Source organism: Canis aureus, chromosome 27, assembly GCF_053574225.1.
Source record: "Canis aureus isolate CA01 chromosome 27, VMU_Caureus_v.1.0, whole genome shotgun sequence".
Classification (NCBI taxonomy): domain Eukaryota; kingdom Metazoa; phylum Chordata; class Mammalia; order Carnivora; family Canidae; genus Canis; species Canis aureus.
The window spans coordinates 41708381-41726313 of NC_135637.1; the positions used below are offsets into that span (position 1 = coordinate 41708381).

Below are 17933 nucleotides of genomic sequence, written 5' to 3' on the forward strand. Positions count from 1 at the left end.
TGAGACTTGATCCCAGGACCCCGGGGTCACACCCTGGGCCAAAGGCAGGCGCTAAGCTGCTGAGCCACCCAGGGATCCCTAGGCTTCTTTTTTTAAAACTTATTAGTGACAATATTAGACAGGATTCGTATGTATTACGAAAGAAGGCAGAACAATTTCAAATCTGCCTTCTTGTTTCAGGGGCTCTTTAGAGTTATTTGAGTTTTATATTACACTGTCTCATTTCTTGATTCATTTGTTTAAAAAACAGAAAAAAAAGACATTCTTATGAACTTAGGAAAACAACAAAAACAGATGATATTTTTTTAAGAACCTAGGGCATTCCAGGAATTGTTGAGCTTCTGCAGACACAAGAGACAACTGGACCACAACTATTCTTGCCCTTGTGAACCAAAATTCCAGTGGGGAAGACTCAAGGCAGACAATAAACGTCATACCCTAAATAATAGCTCATGGTGGTAAGTGCAGTGCCATAGAAGGATGGAAAGCCTGTTGCAGCTGCAAAAACTCTGTCTGAAAAGACTTCACAAAGTGATAGTTGGGTTGGGGCCAGAAGGACAGGAATCCATGGACAAATGGAAAGAGAAGTGATCCGGGCTGAGAAGGCAAGGTCAAGGTTGAAGGTCGAAGGTAGCTGCCAGCCTCAGGGATGAGAGGATGTAGTGTGAGGGCTGGAGTGGAGTAAGAGAAGCAGGGTGCAGCAGGAGATGATGTTACTAGGAAGAGGTGACACTAGGGAGTGTCCTGTGACTGGTGGCAGCAGGTGAACTGTGCTGGGCTCCACTGGCCTTTTCAGTGATTATATCTTTATTTATTTTTTTTAAGATTGTATTTATTTGAGAGAGAGAGAAACAGGGAGAGAGAGACAGAGATAGTGATTGAGACAGTACAAGCAGGGAGGAGAGGGAGAAGCCGACTCCCCACTGAGCAGGGAGCCCGCTGAAGGACTCAGTCTCAGCACCCTGGGATCATGACCAGAACTAAAGGCAATGCCCAACCGATGGGGCCATCCAGTTGCCCCATGAGTTTGTCTTTCACATCAAGTCATATGTGAAACCCCAGGAGCAAAAAGTATGGGTGTTTCCTATGTTACCAAAATTTCTCAGGCCCCTGTACAGAGAAGGGACTGGAGGGCAGAAGTTTTTAAGAAGAGGTTTCAACAGCTGGGACCACAGAGAAGCGTGGCGTGAATTGGGATGTCAATAACAAGAGAAGGGAATCATCGGTTTCTGTATGTGCTTTTAGCTCAGAGCTTAGACGTGTTGATCAAGATTGTACTTGGAGTTTGAGAGAAAGGGAGGCACTGAGAGTGGCTCCAGGGCTGTCTGGCCAGAGGAGCTGTGGGACTGGCCATAAGACACCGAGTGGCACAGGTGCCGCTGAAGTGAATGTAGGGCCATCAGGAACCAAATCCCTCTGGAGGGACCTGCTGGTCTGTAAGGACAGTGGGAGATGAGTTTATAGGTTAGGTTAGAAGAGGAGATAATGGGAAAGGGGCCCACCATCTGTACAAGGGGAAGAAAGGAGGAAATATAGACAGCATGAGGATCAACAGGAGAACATGAGGGAGGAGGAGGGACAGTCCACTGATATCCCTGGGGAGCAGGAAGTCCTCCAACCATGTCTCCACAACCTAAGGTAAGAGAGAGGTGGAGTGTGGTGTGGGTGTAGGAGAGTGCACTCTAGGCGATGGCTAAACAGGGAATGACCCCCTCCCCCTCTCCCCGGTTGGGTTACAGTCCTCCTGTCAAATTGCCTGGCCCTGGTGTAGTTTTGAGACATGGCTCTATAAGGTTGATCTCTTTAAAATTTCTTACTCTTTGGGATCAGTTTTGATAAGCTGTATTTTCTAGAAAAATTATCCATTTCACTCATGTTTTCAGATTTTGCATATATTAAGTTGAAACTTTCAAAGTTTGCATATATTAAGGCCAAGTTGTCTGTTACGATTCTTTTCATTTCCTCTGTTTCTGTAGTATTTCCTTCTGAGAATTTATTGTTGTACTTTCTGCCTTTTTATTTATTTTTTATTATTAGTTTTTTAAAGTAATTCTTTTTTTTTTAAGATTTTATTTATTCATGATAGACATAGAGAGAGGCAGGTTCCATGCAGGGAGCCCAACGTGGGACTCGATCCCGGGACTCCAGGATCACGCCCTGGGCCAAAGGCAGGTGCTGAACCGCTGAGCCACCCGGGGATCCCACTTTCTGCCTTTTTAAAGAAAAGATGTATTTATTTATCTTAGAGAGAGAGGGCAGGGAGGGGCAGAGGGAGAGGGAAAGAGAATCTCAAGCAGAGACCAACATGGGGCTCAATCTTATGACCTGAAACCAAGAGCCAGATGCTGAACCAACTGAGCTACCCAGGTGCCGCCTCCTTTTTTTTTTTTTTATTAAATAAACTGGTTTATGCTTTTAATTTTTATCTATTTTTTCAAAGAACAAAATTTGGATTTATTTATTGATTTTAGAGATGTTTAGTACTCATTCATACTTGTTATTACAATTGTTAATTCTTTCTTGCATTGTTTTTGTGGTTTTTATTTCTTTTACGAGGTGTCAGAAAATCTGCATGGCATCTTCATAAAAATCTCTCAAAAAGAGAAGAACAGACTAATTTCACAAAATAAAGGAGCAAACATAATCTAGCAGTTTAATTCAAGAATAAAACATCACAGCCTAGTGGCATTCACACCAAAAATGCAAAATAGATTGATTTAGGAACCGATCAAGATCAAGATCAATCATCATATGATTGGCTCAAGAAGGAAAGTCATTACTGTCTTCATAACGTGATGGATACTGTTGTCTTATTTTAAAATGCCAATAAAATTGGAATAAACACTTTCTTACCATAATTTTAAAAATTCTTTTAAAAAACATAAATCGATATAATAGGGAAATCTGGGAGACATTCCCACTTGAGTTAAAAACAAGGCAAGCAGGACACCTGGGTGGCTCAGGCAGTTAAGTGGCTGACTCTTGCTGTCAGCTCAGGTCATGATCTCAGGGTCAGGGGATGGAGCCCCGTTTCAGGCTCCATGCTCAGCAGCGAATCTGCTTGAGATTGTCCTTCTCTCTCTGCTCCTCTCCCAATACATGTGCTCTCCCTCTTTCTCTCAAATAAATAAATACATACGTACAAAAGAATCTTAAAAAAAAAAGACAAGTGTTTTTATTGAAATAATTAGCCAATGAAATTAAAGGAAAGAAAATGGAAAGAAAGATAACAAAATTTTCACTATTTATAAAATATAATCCCGGATAACACTGAAGAATTGAGGGGAAAACTAAAAAGATAATAAAATAATTAAAGAAGAAAGTGGGTTGAGATTAATAATAATAGCTTTCATAGATAAAATAACAACCGGACAAAAGAATAAAGAGAAAAGAGTCTATGGACAATAACAACAAAAGTCACAAAAACAGACCAACAAGGAAATGCACAGGACTCGTATAAAGGAATGTTTTAAAAAATAAAAACTCCTGGGATCCCTGGGTGGCGCAGCGGTTTGGCGCCTGCCTTTGGCCCAGGGCGCGATCCTGGAGACCCTGGATCGAATCCCACATCGGGCTCCCTGCATGGAGCCTGCTTCTCCCTCTGCCTGTGTCTCTGCCTCTCTCTCTCTCTCATGAATAAATAAATAAAATCTTTAAAAACAAAAACAAAAACAAAAAAAAAAAAACTCTTGCAGGACACATAAGAAAGAATGGGCAAATAAAGAAACAGAAAGTTCTCACATAAAGTCAACATCAAAAGCATATAATTTAACCCTAAGTAATTAATTTATGAATTTAATGTGTTCCTAATAAAAATATGGTTAAAAAGACCCCACTGTGCTAGCTTACATATAATCCAAAAAATGAACTGAAAGAGTAACCAGGACACTTTAAGGGAAAAGAGCATTGAGGTAGGTTAGCATCACCATATTATGAAGACAGTTTAAAACATTAACAACTAAATGTGTGACAACAGCTCATGAAAAGCTGGGTGAGTTAATGGGATAGAAGGGAAAGTCTCAAATCAAACTCAAAGAAACGAGAAAATGTATGATATAATTCACGTAACATCTCAAATCAATGAGAAAAGGATGAACTATCTAGCAGATTGTGTGGGAAAAATGGCAGAGCAGCCTAAAAAAAAAGTATTGCTGATGGATGATACCTCCTCCTGTAACCTAGGATAAATCCTAAATACAACAAAGATCTAAACCTACAGCATGGATCTATAAAATCACTCATAGCAAATATAAAATACCTGTGGCCTGGGCTTGATGTATCAATAGAAAAACGGGCAGAGATTAGGAACCAGGCTTTATAGGAAAAGTAACAGAATCAGCTCATAGGCGAACTGGTCAAACTTACTCTTAGGCAAATGGATAAAAAATAGATGTTATTTTTTTTACTTATCAGATTGGCAAAAATCCACAATTGATATGGCACACAGCTGGGGAGAGTGTAGGATCACCCACTGTCAGGCTTGACAGTTGGAAGAGGAAATTGTTAGGAGCCCCACGGAAGACCATTTGGCAGGTACCACTGCGACCTACAGTCGCGTTTGCCCTCTGCTAAGTGAGCCTTTACTGGGGCCATACGTTTGCACATATTCAAAATGATGCTTGTTCAGTGTTATTTATTTCTTGTCAGTTAAACTGCAGTTAAAAGTCCATGGATAGTGTTTTTTTGTTTTTTGTTTTTTGTTTTTTGTTTTTTGCACTAGTCCACCCATTTGAAAGAATACTATGTAGCTGGTAAAACCTAAAACCGTTTTGAAGGCATCATTCGGTATCACACTGAAGGAAACACCAGGGTGTGTTGTGAGCCGGGAGACAAACCCAGCAGGTGCCGCGTGAAGGACTATTCATTCCTACTTTCTTTAAATGCATACTGAAAATCTGGAAAGAAGCAAGAAATTAATAAAAAAATAAATAAAGATATCTCAGGTAGGGCCCGAAATAAATGCAGTTGTAATAGTGGGGAGAGTCCTTTGCTTTTTACTTCTGCACACCATGTACGTATATGTATATACGGGATACGGGATACATATAGATAGAGTTTATAGGTTAATGATCAATTCTATTCATAAATCCTATAGATAGAATATATATTTGTGTGTATGTATATATATATGTGTATATGCTTTGTATAGAGGAGATATATATAGATCCACATACTCATGTATATCACCTATCATCTATCAATCTATCATCTATCAATCATCTATCATCTATCAATCTATCATCTATTATGTATCATCTATATAGCTATCATCAATCAATCAATCTATCTAATCTATCTATTTATGTATATATTTAAGTAATTAAATACATTTTACTCGCGGGACATTGCGAGGTGGCTTCGGACCCTAGACCTTTCCTGCGGCCGCTGTGACCTCGGCAGCAAGCCGGCTTCCCCGCAAGGCCGTGGCTGGGCGCCTCCACACCTCCAGCTGCCCTGGGACAGCCCTGCATCCCGCACACCTGTGCAAGCGTCTCACCTGTTTTGCGGGGTAAGCTGCTCCTTATTGTCCTTTCCCTACAACTTCTCGCCGTAAGAACGGAGGGTCCCCAGGACCCGGCCCCTCTCATTTTCTGCTCTAATCTCAATTACAGGATGCGCGGGATCAGAGGACCCGGCTGCCCTTCCTCAGGGGCAGGGTGCGGATTATGGGAGGGGGGAAAGAAGGGGGTAGGCGAGGGGGACCCCCGGAGGAGGTGCAGGAGAGCCCCAGGGGGTGTGCGGGGGAGCCCCGGGGTAGGTGCGGGGGAGCCCCACGGGGGGAGGTGCAGGGGAGCCCCAGGAGGTGTGCAGGGGAGCCTGAGGGGGGAGGTGCAGGGGAGCCCCATGGGGTGTGTGCTGGGGAGCCCCGGGGGGGGGAGGTGCAGGGGAGCCCCATGGGAGGTGTGCAGGGGAGCCCGGGGGGGGAGGTGCAGGGGAGCCTCACGGGGGGTGTGCGGGAAGCCCTGGGGGGAGGTGTGGGGGAGCCCCGGGGGGAGGTGCGGGGGAGCCCCATAGGGGGTGTGCGGGGGAGCCTCGGGGGTGTGTGTGTGCGGGGTATCCCCGGGGGTGCCGGGGCCCTGGGGTGTGCAGGGGAGCCCCGGGGGGAGGTATGGGGTATCCCCGGGGGTGCCGAGGCCCTGGGGTGTGCAGGGGAGCCCCGGAGGGAGGTATGGGGGAGCCCCGGGGGGTGCCGGGGCCCTGGGGTGTGCAGGGGAGCCCCGGGGGGAGGTATGGGGGAGCCCCGGGGGGTGCCGGGGCCCTGGGGTGTGCAGGGGAGCCCCGGGGGGAGGTATGGGGGAGCCCCGGGGGGTGCCGGGGCCCTGGGGTGTGCAGGGGAGCCCCGGGGGGAGGTATGGGGTATCCCCGGGGGTGCCGAGGCCCTGGGGTGTGCAGGGGAGCCCCGGGGGGAGGTATGGGGTATCCCCGGGGGGTGCCGGGGCCCTGGGGTGTGCAGGGGAGCCCCGGGGGGAGGTATGGGGGAGCCCCGGGGGTGCCGGGGCCCTGGGGTGTGCAGGGGAGCCCCGGGGGGAGGTATGGGGTATCCCCGGGGGTGCCGAGGCCCTGGGGTGTGCAGGGGAGCCCCGGGGGGAGGTATGGGGGAGCCCCGGGGGGTGCCGGGGCCCTGGGGTGTGCAGGGGAGCCCCGGGGGGAGGTATGGGGGAGCCCCGGGGGGTGCCGGGGCCCTGGGGTGTGCAGGGGAGCCCCGGGGGGAGGTATGGGGGAGCCCCGGGGGGTGCCGGGGCCCTGGGGTGTGCAGGGGAGCCCCGGGGGGAGGTATGGGGGAGCCCCGGGGGGTGCCGGGGCCCTGGGGTGTGCAGGGGAGCCCCGGGGGGAGGTATGGGGTATCCCCGGGGGTGCCGAGGCCCTGGGGTGTGCAGGGGAGCCCCGGGGGGAGGTATGGGGTATCCCCGGGGGGTGCCGGGGCCCTGGGGTGTGCAGGGGAGCCCCGGGGGGAGGTATGGGGGAGCCCCGGGGGTGCCGGGGCCCTGGGGTGTGCAGGGGAGCCCCGGGGGGAGGTATGGGGTATCCCCGGGGGTGCCGAGGCCCTGGGGTGTGCAGGGGAGCCCCGGGGGGAGGTATGGGGGAGCCCCGGGGGGTGCCGGGGCCCTGGGGTGTGCAGGGGAGCCCCGGGGGGAGGTATGGGGTATCCCCGGGGGGTGCCGAGGCCCTGGGGTGTGCAGGGGAGCCCCGGGGGGAGGTATGGGGGAGCCCCGGGGGGTGCCGGGGCCCTGGGGTGTGCAGGGGAGCCCCGGGGGGAGGTATGGGGGAGCCCCGGGGGGTGCCGGGGCCCCGAGGGGTGCAGGGGAGCCCCGGGCGGGGGGCTGCAGGTGCGTTACCTCCTCTCGGCGGGAGGCGCGTTATCCGCGGCCTGGACGGTGAGCGCGTAGGTGCGGCCGACGGTGAGCGCCCGCCCCGGGGCCACGGTGACGAGCCCGCTGGTGCGGTTGATGGCGAAGTCGCCCTGGGCGCCCACCAGGATGTCGTACGTGATCTCCCCGTTGGGCCCCTCGTCCGCGTCCACGGCCGTGAGCTGGAACAGAAGCCCCGCGCGTCAGTGTACCCGGGAGACCCAGAGGCCTCGGTTGCAGGTCGAGACCGACTCTGCCGCAGGCCTTAGGTAGAGCCTACACGTGCTGCGTGTTTGGAGACGCATCCGCGGTCCAGCCGAGTCCACCCTCCCGACGGAAGGACAGCAGGAGGCATCTCTGGGCCCACCTGCTCCGGCCGATTCAGAAGCGATCCCAGCAGGAAGGGTCATCTCCCCCTCCCCCCCCCCTTCTTATGAACGAGATAAAGGTTGGGTCCTGAAGACTGGCCTTATTTCAATGGACCACAGGGAAGAAGCGGAAAGCTCCGACAGCAAATCCAGTATCACTCTGGGAAAGTTAATTTTTCCCTCCACCTTAGCCCCTGTTCTGGACACACAAGCACATATTACTGCCCAGAGGCCGAGGAAACCCAGTGGGTGAGGTTGGTCTTTCTTAGGGGCACCCTCCCTCCTGCTCTGGCTCTTTAGGTCCCTAATGTTCTCCTCCCCCCTCTCAGAGACCTGCCTCTTGCGCCCTGTCACCCTTCTCAGTCACACTTCTCTTTAGGAAGGTGGAAAAGGCCGAGGTATCCTTTTTCCAAAACCAAAGAAATGCACCTCCAGTTGTAGAATAACTTATTAAAAAATTAGACTGTCAAGCCCAAGAAAGTTTTTTTTCTTTTTTTCTTTTTTTTCTTTGTTTTTGAGAAAACGGAATAAATTTCAGATGCCCTGCAGCAACCCCACATGATCAGTGTTAAGGCTAATTTGCAGGTGTTCATAGTCATTTTGAAGCAGCTTTCGTTACGACTCTCTTTGGGTCATGATGTGTGAAAATGGAATGACCATTATTAATTCAATAAAGCAAAATAAAGTAAGAATTATTTAATGTGTTAAATAAGGCTCCTTGACTTGCTGATAAATATAAATTTATGGGGGTGAGGGAGCAAAAAAATAAAAGATTCTAGTGGGAAATCTTATAATATGCATTTAACAGACATCCACAGAATTTTCTTTTTTCTTTTTCTTTTTTCTTTTAAGATTTTACTTATAAGAGAGAGATAGAGCAGAGCACAAGCAAGGGAAGGGGTAGGAGAGGGAGTAGCAGACTCCCAGTTGAGCAGGGAACCTAGGAGCCCCAGGGGAGGTCGATCTCCTGACCTGAGCAAAACCAAGAATCAGACCCTTAGTTGAATGAGCCACCCAGGTGCCCCCAAACATTCACAGAATTTTCTGTTTTCCTCATTCCAAAAGTGATGGATACGGAAGAAGAAAGGTGACCTCATAAATTTTCACATAAGAAGAAAACAACTAATAAAGGATAATATATATTTTTTTCTGATAAAGAAAATATTTTTTAGAAGATAATTTTAATAAGTAAATCTATAGAAAAAAACGTTTTCTTATTTATTGATATTTTCATGTGTATTTCTAACCCCTAATTTTCGCTTTTATAAAGTAATCATTCTTTATCATTCACAGACCCCTTTGGGTGACCACTGGACACTCTGGTGTACCTTCTTAGATCAAAGGCAAGTGTGCACATACCTTGAAACTTGAATTCAATTTCAAGATCGCCATTTTAATTAATGGCCCATTCAGATGTTCATGCTCACCGTCCCTATAAGATGTATACAAAGTGCCTTACACACACCATCAGGTCTAGGGGGATAATCTGTGCATGTTCTGTTTCTATTTTTAGTATCAACTGCATTTAGAATGATAATGTGCATAGAAATAGTAGCTATGAAAATAATTGAGAGGAAAGAAGGGAATTTGAAAGATTGGCATTCAGTTAGTTCAGATTGGGTATTTGGGGGTGGACAGATGTGGTCGCCAGAAGGAAATGCATTTCTTAAAATGACTCTGGGACTTCCAGGAGGATGACAGACATGCTCCTAAAGGCAAAGGAGAAGGAAACTATTTGCAGAAACAGAACAGATGAATGATGTATATTTATGGAGAATGAGTCAAGCCAGACCAACTCAATTCTCTTTCGCATGTAGATAAAATTAGAAAATTAAGAGTGGGGGTAGCAGAGGAGATATCAATTTTGATTATAGTAAATCACTTAACATAATGTCTCAGGAAATCTTAATTAAAATTTAGCTCAAATTGGATTCAATATTAACATTCTTCCTGGGACTTAAATTGGTTAAAGGAATTTAATGATAAATGGCAATGCATCAAGTTAAGAAGTGTTGAGGAGCATGCTTTGGGGATGTAGGTATTATGGCTGGCCTTATTTAACATTTTCATGAACGATATTGGAAGGGAGGATAAACTGGATAATATGAAATTGAGAAAGGCAACCCATTTGGGAGGTGCTATAAATACTGGAGAGTACTGCAAACCGCAGGTGAGTAAAATAGTCCGCAGACTGCAGAGCCAAGCCAACCACAGATGAGCTGATAGATTTGGGGAACACCACCTCACCAGCTCCACGGAAACCAAAGGCAGGTAGAAAGTTTAACGAGTAAATCAAAAATCGGTTCCACATTTAGGCAATTTTATTTTATTTTATTTATTTATTTATTTATTTATTTATTTATTTATTTATTTATGCCTAGACAAATATATTTATTTATTTATTTATTTATTTATTAATGATTACATATATTTATTTGCAAATCTGCCTGCTGTTACCTAGGGCATATGGTCACAGGAGGGAGCAGTGTCAGTTCAAGATCCCCATGGGCCACTTAGCCATACAGGATGGATGCCATGCCAGCAATATCATGGAGTGGTTTCCCTAAACTTTTTAACAGCTGGTAATTTTTTTTTTCTCCCATTCCCACACATTTCTTCTCCCCATGTAGGCGATTTTAACAGATTGACACTATTTTCCAATCCCATAATACTAAACCAGAACACAATAGGCTAAATATCAACATACCTGAGTCCCCAGTGTGCATACAAAACTATGGTGAAGAAATTATTGGTCATCCAAGAGTTGAAACGGGAATGGAGACACTGCCTGAGTATCCAGAAATATGGCAATGTCCCCTGTGAAAGGCCCCAAAGCTGAGGAGTTTAACCTTACCCTCCCACAATTCCTTCCTCTCACTATTCCCATATATACCTGTTGCAGACATCCTGGGCCACTCCTCACTCCCACAATAAATAAAAATAAAATTGAATAAATGCATACAGCATTCTGATTTGTCCCTGTTCATCCCTTTCTAGGTCTGGCTGTGCTTTATGTCTCTCCTCAATCTCCTTCCTGTGTCTAAGAAATTGAAAAGTCATGATTTTATATAAAAGGACCAATATAACTAATGCTAGATCATAAAACAAAATGAAACAAAACCCCTTAGATTGGAATATCACAAATGAAGCAAGGATTCAATAAAATTCATAGTTGATACAGAAAGAATCACCAGACTTAAGCAATAATCAAGTGTGAATGTGGTATTTTTATATGAATGATGGCTAAATTGACCATGACTAAGCATGTTGACCTGCTGGGTTTTTGGCTCCTCAGCATCTTGGGCTTTGCTTCTAGTAAGAGCCTCTCATGTTCCTTGGAGAGATAGATGCTCATCCCCTTCACAGCCCATGCTTGGTTCCAGCAAAAGCAAGGAGAGTCTGGCCTGGACACTGTCTGGTTTAAGAACTGGCAAGTTGTCCAAGTTGATATAGTCAGAGTGACTCCTCGGACCCCGGGGAAGAGTGGCTCTTAATTATGAGAGCTAGATTGGTCAGTTTATATCTAACATTTGCTCATCTGTGTGCCTGCGTTGGGTCCTTCCAAGCCAGAGGACCATGAGAAGAAGACAATGCCAGGAAATGGGGACAGTCTCATTGAAGATACTGTTTCCAAATATGCCTGATACAAATGTACCACTGACTTTTTCTGATATAGGAACCAAAAATGTACTGTGTTTTATTTTTAAAAAGAAAAAGCTAGCTTAATTTGAAATTATGTATCTTCAAAATTGGAATCCCAAATATTATAGGAAAAGTTATGATGGATGATTCTCCTTGGCTTGCTTTGTGCCTGTTTGTTCTTCTAGGGGTCTTGTACTTTGAGGTTTTGGTACGTGGTGCCATGTGGTCATTAAGACATCAAATCATCCTTGATTCAGTGTATGATTATTCATTACGATGGCTAAATATCATGCTATGGAAGTGGTAGAGTTGCCCTCATTTAAAAACCATAATTAGCTATTTAACAAGTAATAAAAATATGTGTACATAGATAAATAACAAGTTTATATATTTCCCTGTAATAAAGCAATTGTTTTTTAAGCAAAGAAATTACCTAAATAAATCAAGCACTTTAAAACATATAAATTTCTTAGAATGTTCTCAATCTTTTTATTATTCATGTTAACTACTCAAATCAGGTAGACAAAGAAATAGATACAGATGCATAAGTTTGGTGATATTTAGTACATGGTAAAATCGTGAATACTCATGTTTCGCTCTTTTTAAAATGATGTTCAATTTGCAAAGTAAAATCTAGATCGATGGCAGGTGGAAACATGCAAATTTGAGTTTGGAAGAGTATGGGAAATTCTGTATCGTTTCCACAAGAGTGATGAAGTAAGCCAGCTGAGATCCCTTGGTGATAATAGGAATTAATTCCTAAACTTGATTTAGGGAAAATAATAATCTGGAGAAAAATACTCATTTCTACATAATTATTGAGAGTCTACAATGGTGCCAGGCACTGTGGTAGGAACTGGGGGTAAGTTAAGGCTGGTAAATAAAAAGTGGGCTCCACTTCTTCTCTTCCCCTTATGCCCCTCTCCCTCCTCCTCCTCTTTTTCCTCTTTCTCTTTCTTCTTCTCCTTCTCTTCCTTCTCCTCTCCTTCTCCTTCTCCTTCTCCTTCTCCTTCTCTTCCTTCTCCTTCTTCTCCTTCTCTTCCTTCTCCTTCTTCTCCTTCTCCTTCATCTTCTTTTTGGAATTTACCATTAGAGAAGGAATATTATTAAGAACACGGAAACCTATATTGCTCTGTTGTGCAAGCACTAGTGAAAATGGACATAAGCAATAGTGAGCTGCATGGTAGGCATGGACGTCCCCAGGCCTGGGTCACATTCCAGCTTGCATTGAAAGATGGGTGCGTGATTGAAGAATAGGGATTACACGCATTTCGTCGCAAAGGGAAGGGCATGTGCCAGGACCCTGAGGAAAGGGAAATGGATAAAGGTCTCAGGGACACTCAATGGGGCAACTTGGATAGAGTAGCACATGATGAATCTGAGCAACAAGCAGAGGCATCAGGAAGGGTTTCAGGGGCTTTGATGACAAGTGAGTTGGAGACACAGTGTGTGACCACTCAAGGCTGGCAGGATTTACTGGTATTCAGCATTTATGTATAGTAGTCTCTGTACTCTTTTTTCCCTCCTTTTATTTATTATTTATTTATTTTTTTTTTTGAAAGAAGGAAAATCTGGAGACAGTGCCACAATTTTAGGGAAAAAGATTTCAGAAAATAGCAGTGGATTTATTTGATGGTTCTTATTTATAATAAAAATTACAATAGAACTGTGCTTGCCTCCAAAAAAATGGATTGAAACATTTCACACCTGACTTAGATAACAAAATGCATTTGAAGAAAGGGAAGCTTTGGTTCATGGTGTAGACCCCAATAGAATAATGAAGAATGAGCCGCCCTGCTTCCCGGGGTGCTCACAGATGACCAGCTCTACCACAGCCTTCTGCTGCTTAGCCATACAAAGTGTTTTGTTCTAGAAACTTCACTATCTGGGTATCTGCTTCAGTCCAGTGTCATCAATGACTAGGAGATAATCTACTAAGAGGGATTTCTTTGTATTCTAACTTCAGCCAGAGAGTATAGGGTGAGCATTGGTGCTGCGGTGGGGAATTCCTCAGGAAACATTGAGGAGACACTCTCTGCCCTTTCCAGAAGCTCAGATAGTGTCTGTGGCTTGCTTTTTTTGATTTTTGGTCAAGGCAGAAAACACCACACGGGGCTTGCAGACATTCACTTCTCTTTCCTAATGTATCATGATGACTCCTTCCATTTTGTATTTTGCATTTCATGTGGATTTTTTCTTTTCTGTTTTTTCCTCGGTCTATTTGTGAAAATATCAGAAGTGCATTTTTTGCAGGCTTGTGTAATAAGTTGCAGAATTATTTTTTTGCTAAACGATTTGTGATATTGCAATTCTCTTCAGACAGTACTTCCTTTGATTATTGTAATTCAACAGAACACAGATTCAGTGCCCTGACACAGCTGTTGTCCTATAATTTTTATGAGACACAGAGATGATGACTAGTATGAAATTTAAGGTCTTATAAAATGAATGCATTTGCATAGTAGTGCTATAAAGACATATGGAATTTTCCTTTGATAAAGGTAAATTATAATCCATCACTTAATATTGATTTGTGAAAATATTCACTTAAATTATTTCAATAAAAAGAAAAAATATTTTCTTCTTGTTAATACAGTGCTTTTATTTAATTCATTGGTTTCTCTCTAATTCATCATAGATATCTCTATTTTAAAAATTCTGTCCTTTCCTTTATTCTATAAATGTGGTCCCATCTCTACACCTGTCTGTAACCGCTCTTTCAAACTGGCAAAGAGGGGCATTAGGAGGCAGGATTTTTGGTTCCAGTGGTATGAGGAGCCTAGACAATTCTTTTTCTCCAAAAGTAAAAATCTAAGCAAAACATGGGGTGCCTGGGTGGCTCAGTCAGTTGAGTGTCTAACTCTTGATTTTGGCTCAGGTCAGGATCTCAGGGTCATGAGATCTGCACTTAGAGGAGTATGCTTGAGATTCTCTCTTTCTCCCTCCCTCGTCCCCTGCCCCTTCCCCTGTTCACACACTCTCTCTCTTTCTCTCAAATAAATAAATAAATAAATAAATAAATAAATAAATCTAAGCACAATGATCAAAAACACCATTTAGGGCTCTAAGAGCTCACTGAAATGGACAAATTGAGAGAAACTGTTGCAACAATAAAGAGGAAAAAGTAAGAGTCAGTGGCCTTCTTGCTTGGTTATCACTCGACACCCCTGATGCCGCATGTACACTTGACACACGTTATAAAAGTAGGGCTGGCCGTGAAAAGCAGCAGATTTGCTTTAAGAGAGGACATACCGAATATGTTGTGAAGTTAATAAAAGAATCATCACAATGGGAATTGAATGGGGAACCACCTCAGCTCTGCCAATATGAGTTGTGGTCTCAGTTGCTGTAAGTAAACAAGCCAGAAATTCAGCAGAAAAAGACAGAAAATTAGAGTCAATAGAAGGGCTGGATAGGCTCTCCGCACATCTCCGAAACAACTGCCATGCATAGAAGAGAACTGGGGAAATATCCATGCCAACATGAAGGCCTGAGCACTGCCTTAACTTTCTGTGCTCACCCTAACCCACGTTCAGATCAACAGAAAGCATGTGAGAAGCCTATGGGCTTTGGTGCTTTTGCAAATCCCTGGCTGACATGAAGCCACATGGAAATGAAGGATCTAAGCAAAAATCATGCAGAGACATTAGGAATCACAAACTTAAGAGAAATAGGCTCATCAGATGAAGTCCAGATATGTTATTAAAAGATTCCATAGAGACAATACCAAAATCCAGAGGTACTATAATATAACACGAAAACAAACACAATAATTACAAAATAAATTGGAGATTGTTAAAGAAAAACTTATTATGACACTGGCTAAAATGGTAAGGAAGGTATGGTTCAGGCAGGACTTTTGTGATGGGTGTCAGGACTATTACAATAGGGGAAGAGAGAGTGTTCAATTCAGCTCCAAATGCAATAAAGGCAGTTGAGGATTCACAACAAACCAGCGGAAAATTATTAAGAGAAGACATCAAGGGTAGGGAGCTTCTCATTAAATCAATTTAACAGGATTTTTGTGGAAGCCAGGCCACGGTGATCAGACATCAGGGTGGGTGAGGAGCAATTTTCAGCCTAATTTCAGAAAGATGAAAAATATGTTCAGGGCAGCAAAAATACTCGTTTGATAAAAGGAAATAATGTATCATTTACGGCTGACTTCTTATTACAAACAATAGAGTCCAGTAGGCATCAGAATGACATATTTGAAGCATTGGGATGAAAAACAACTACCTGTCAACCAGGGATAATATATCTGGTGAAACAATCCTTCAAATTGAAGGTAAAATAAAGTCATTCAATTGCTTTACATAATACATCCATATTAATAAAACAAAGGACGTAACCACATAATAATCTCAATAAATACAGAAAAAGTAGTTGATAAAACTGAATGTCTATTTATGGAAAAAAAATGATTCAACAGACTAGAAATAGAGGGAGACTTCTTCAACCTGAAAAAACGTCAAAACAAAGGACAGCTAGTGTTGACTTGATGATGAGGGCAGAATGCTTTTCATCAGATTGGGAACATGAAAAGGATGCTCTCAGCAATTCTATTCAACATTTTACTGGATGTTCCAGACAGTGCAAAAAGTAGTAAAAGGTCAAATAGGGGATCTGATTGGTAACATGAAGTAAAAACTATACTTCTTTGAAGAGGATATGATTAATTATGTAGAAAATAATAAGTAATCTACAAAAAACAGTGAAAACTAGCCAATGATTGCCAAGGTTAAACAAAATCTGTTGTAATATATATATTACTGCTCAATAATCCAAAGATAAGATATTTCCATCCACAGTAGCTTAAAAATGACAAAATTACTAGCATGTGCAAAATGCACACACCAAAATCTACAGGATTGCTAAGATAAATGTAAAAGTACATGGAAAGGCAGTCCATGTTCATGGATTAAAGGTTTCAATATTGTTAAGATGGAAATCCTCCACGATTTATATGATTCATAATTTCAATATAACCCCTACCAAGATCCTTATCAGGTTTTTTTTTGTAGTATTTGTCAAGTTAATCCTAAAAAAATTTTAAAGATTATTTATTTATTCATTCATGAGAAACACACAGAGAGAGAGGGAGGCAGAGACACAGGCAAAGGGAGAAACAGGCTCCATGCCGGGAGCCTGATGTAGGACTCGATCCTGGGTCTCCAGGATCACACCCTGAGCCGAAGGCAGTGCTAAACCGCTGAGCCACCCAGGCTGCCCAATCCTAAAATTTATATGGAAATATAAAGGACCTATAATAACCACAGTAATTTTAGAAGAATAAAATAATTTGAAAAGATTTACACTGTTTGATTTAAAATATACTATCATTCTCCAGTAATCAAGACAATGTGGTTTTAGCATAGTTATTAAAAACATCACTGAAATGCACAGCAATGACAAGTGTGTATTAGGTCATGTGAATTATGCTCAGTGATGCTCTCAAAAATTGCAAAGAAAATTTTAGCCACCTATAGAATCTTTACTCATCATTATACATTTTGCATTTCTACTGCATTGACAGGATACCATTCAGGGTGAGCAGAACCCTTGTAATGGTTCATTCGTTGTTTTATGATTAGACATTCTTCTCTCTTCTGCCTCCCTTCCAACACACATTCCAAAGTTTAGGTTTTATAAACAAGGGTTTCAATCTTTCTCTTTTAAACCTTCATGTCCTGCTCTACACTCAGGTAATTGACTATCAGCAACATGCTACTCCATGACACCTTTTTAAACCTACTCCTTCTACCTGGGAATGGACAGGAGGGAAAGTTCTGGAAAACAAGGAAGCACACCAGCCTTGTAGAAGAAAAGTGGAGTATAATCAGCAAATCCCACTTTGGAAGAATGAGTCTATGTTAAGAGAATAATAAAAGGCAAATAAGGTGAGAATGTGGAATATGGAATGGGAATAAGCAAATATTTCAATGAAGGATGTCTTCTGTGAGAACATCTTCCGAAGAACATTTCAGAGCAAGAGTATAACCCTGTCAACTGCTCCTCTCAGATGTGATATTGAGTCATGGTGAATGTGAGAGGATGCCACTGCCTTCGGATTTTTCATGACGCCAAAGTATAAGACCTACCTGGGATCACTTGGAAATATAGTTCTCCATGGTCCCCTTGGTGAGGTTGGGGCAGATTGTGGTTCAATGATGTGTTGCCTCATGAGGGACAAATGCTTTCTGCACTACAGTGGTGCCCAGAAGTTTGTGCCAGTGAAGATTTATACCCAGGGGATGGTGTACAGTTATGATGCTAAAGCAGATAAAACCCAGAGTTGCCTGAGAGATAGTCTCTAATGCCAACCCTGGTAAGGGAAAATGCATGAAACCTGAGAACAATTTTTTTGGGGGGGAGGGAGCTGAAATAATAACATGGCATTATTAATTGAAGCATGTTGTGTTTGACATTCAATCTCTTGGCCTCCAGTGTATAATATAATAAAAGGGCTTTGGTTCACTTCCGTAGTTAGATAAAAATGAAGCTTGAGGGGATATTGATCTCTTTGATAGAAAGATTATTTGGAAAGGCAATCTAAAACTCACCAGCTAGGTAA

The 17933-nt window shown here is 43.5% G+C and overlaps 1 protein-coding gene across 2 annotated transcripts in view; it reads right to left on the reverse strand.

Moving 5' to 3' along the window:
- PCDH15 (protocadherin related 15) overlaps positions 1-17933 on the reverse strand; it is an 869139-nt gene that overhangs the window by 296452 nt on the left and 554754 nt on the right. For both annotated transcript variants that reach the window (XM_077874888.1, XM_077874887.1), the window contains exon 15: positions 7338-7531. In XM_077874888.1, coding sequence (XP_077731014.1) covers positions 7338-7531 — 194 coding nt within the window. The remainder of the gene's footprint in view (positions 1-7337; positions 7532-17933) is intronic.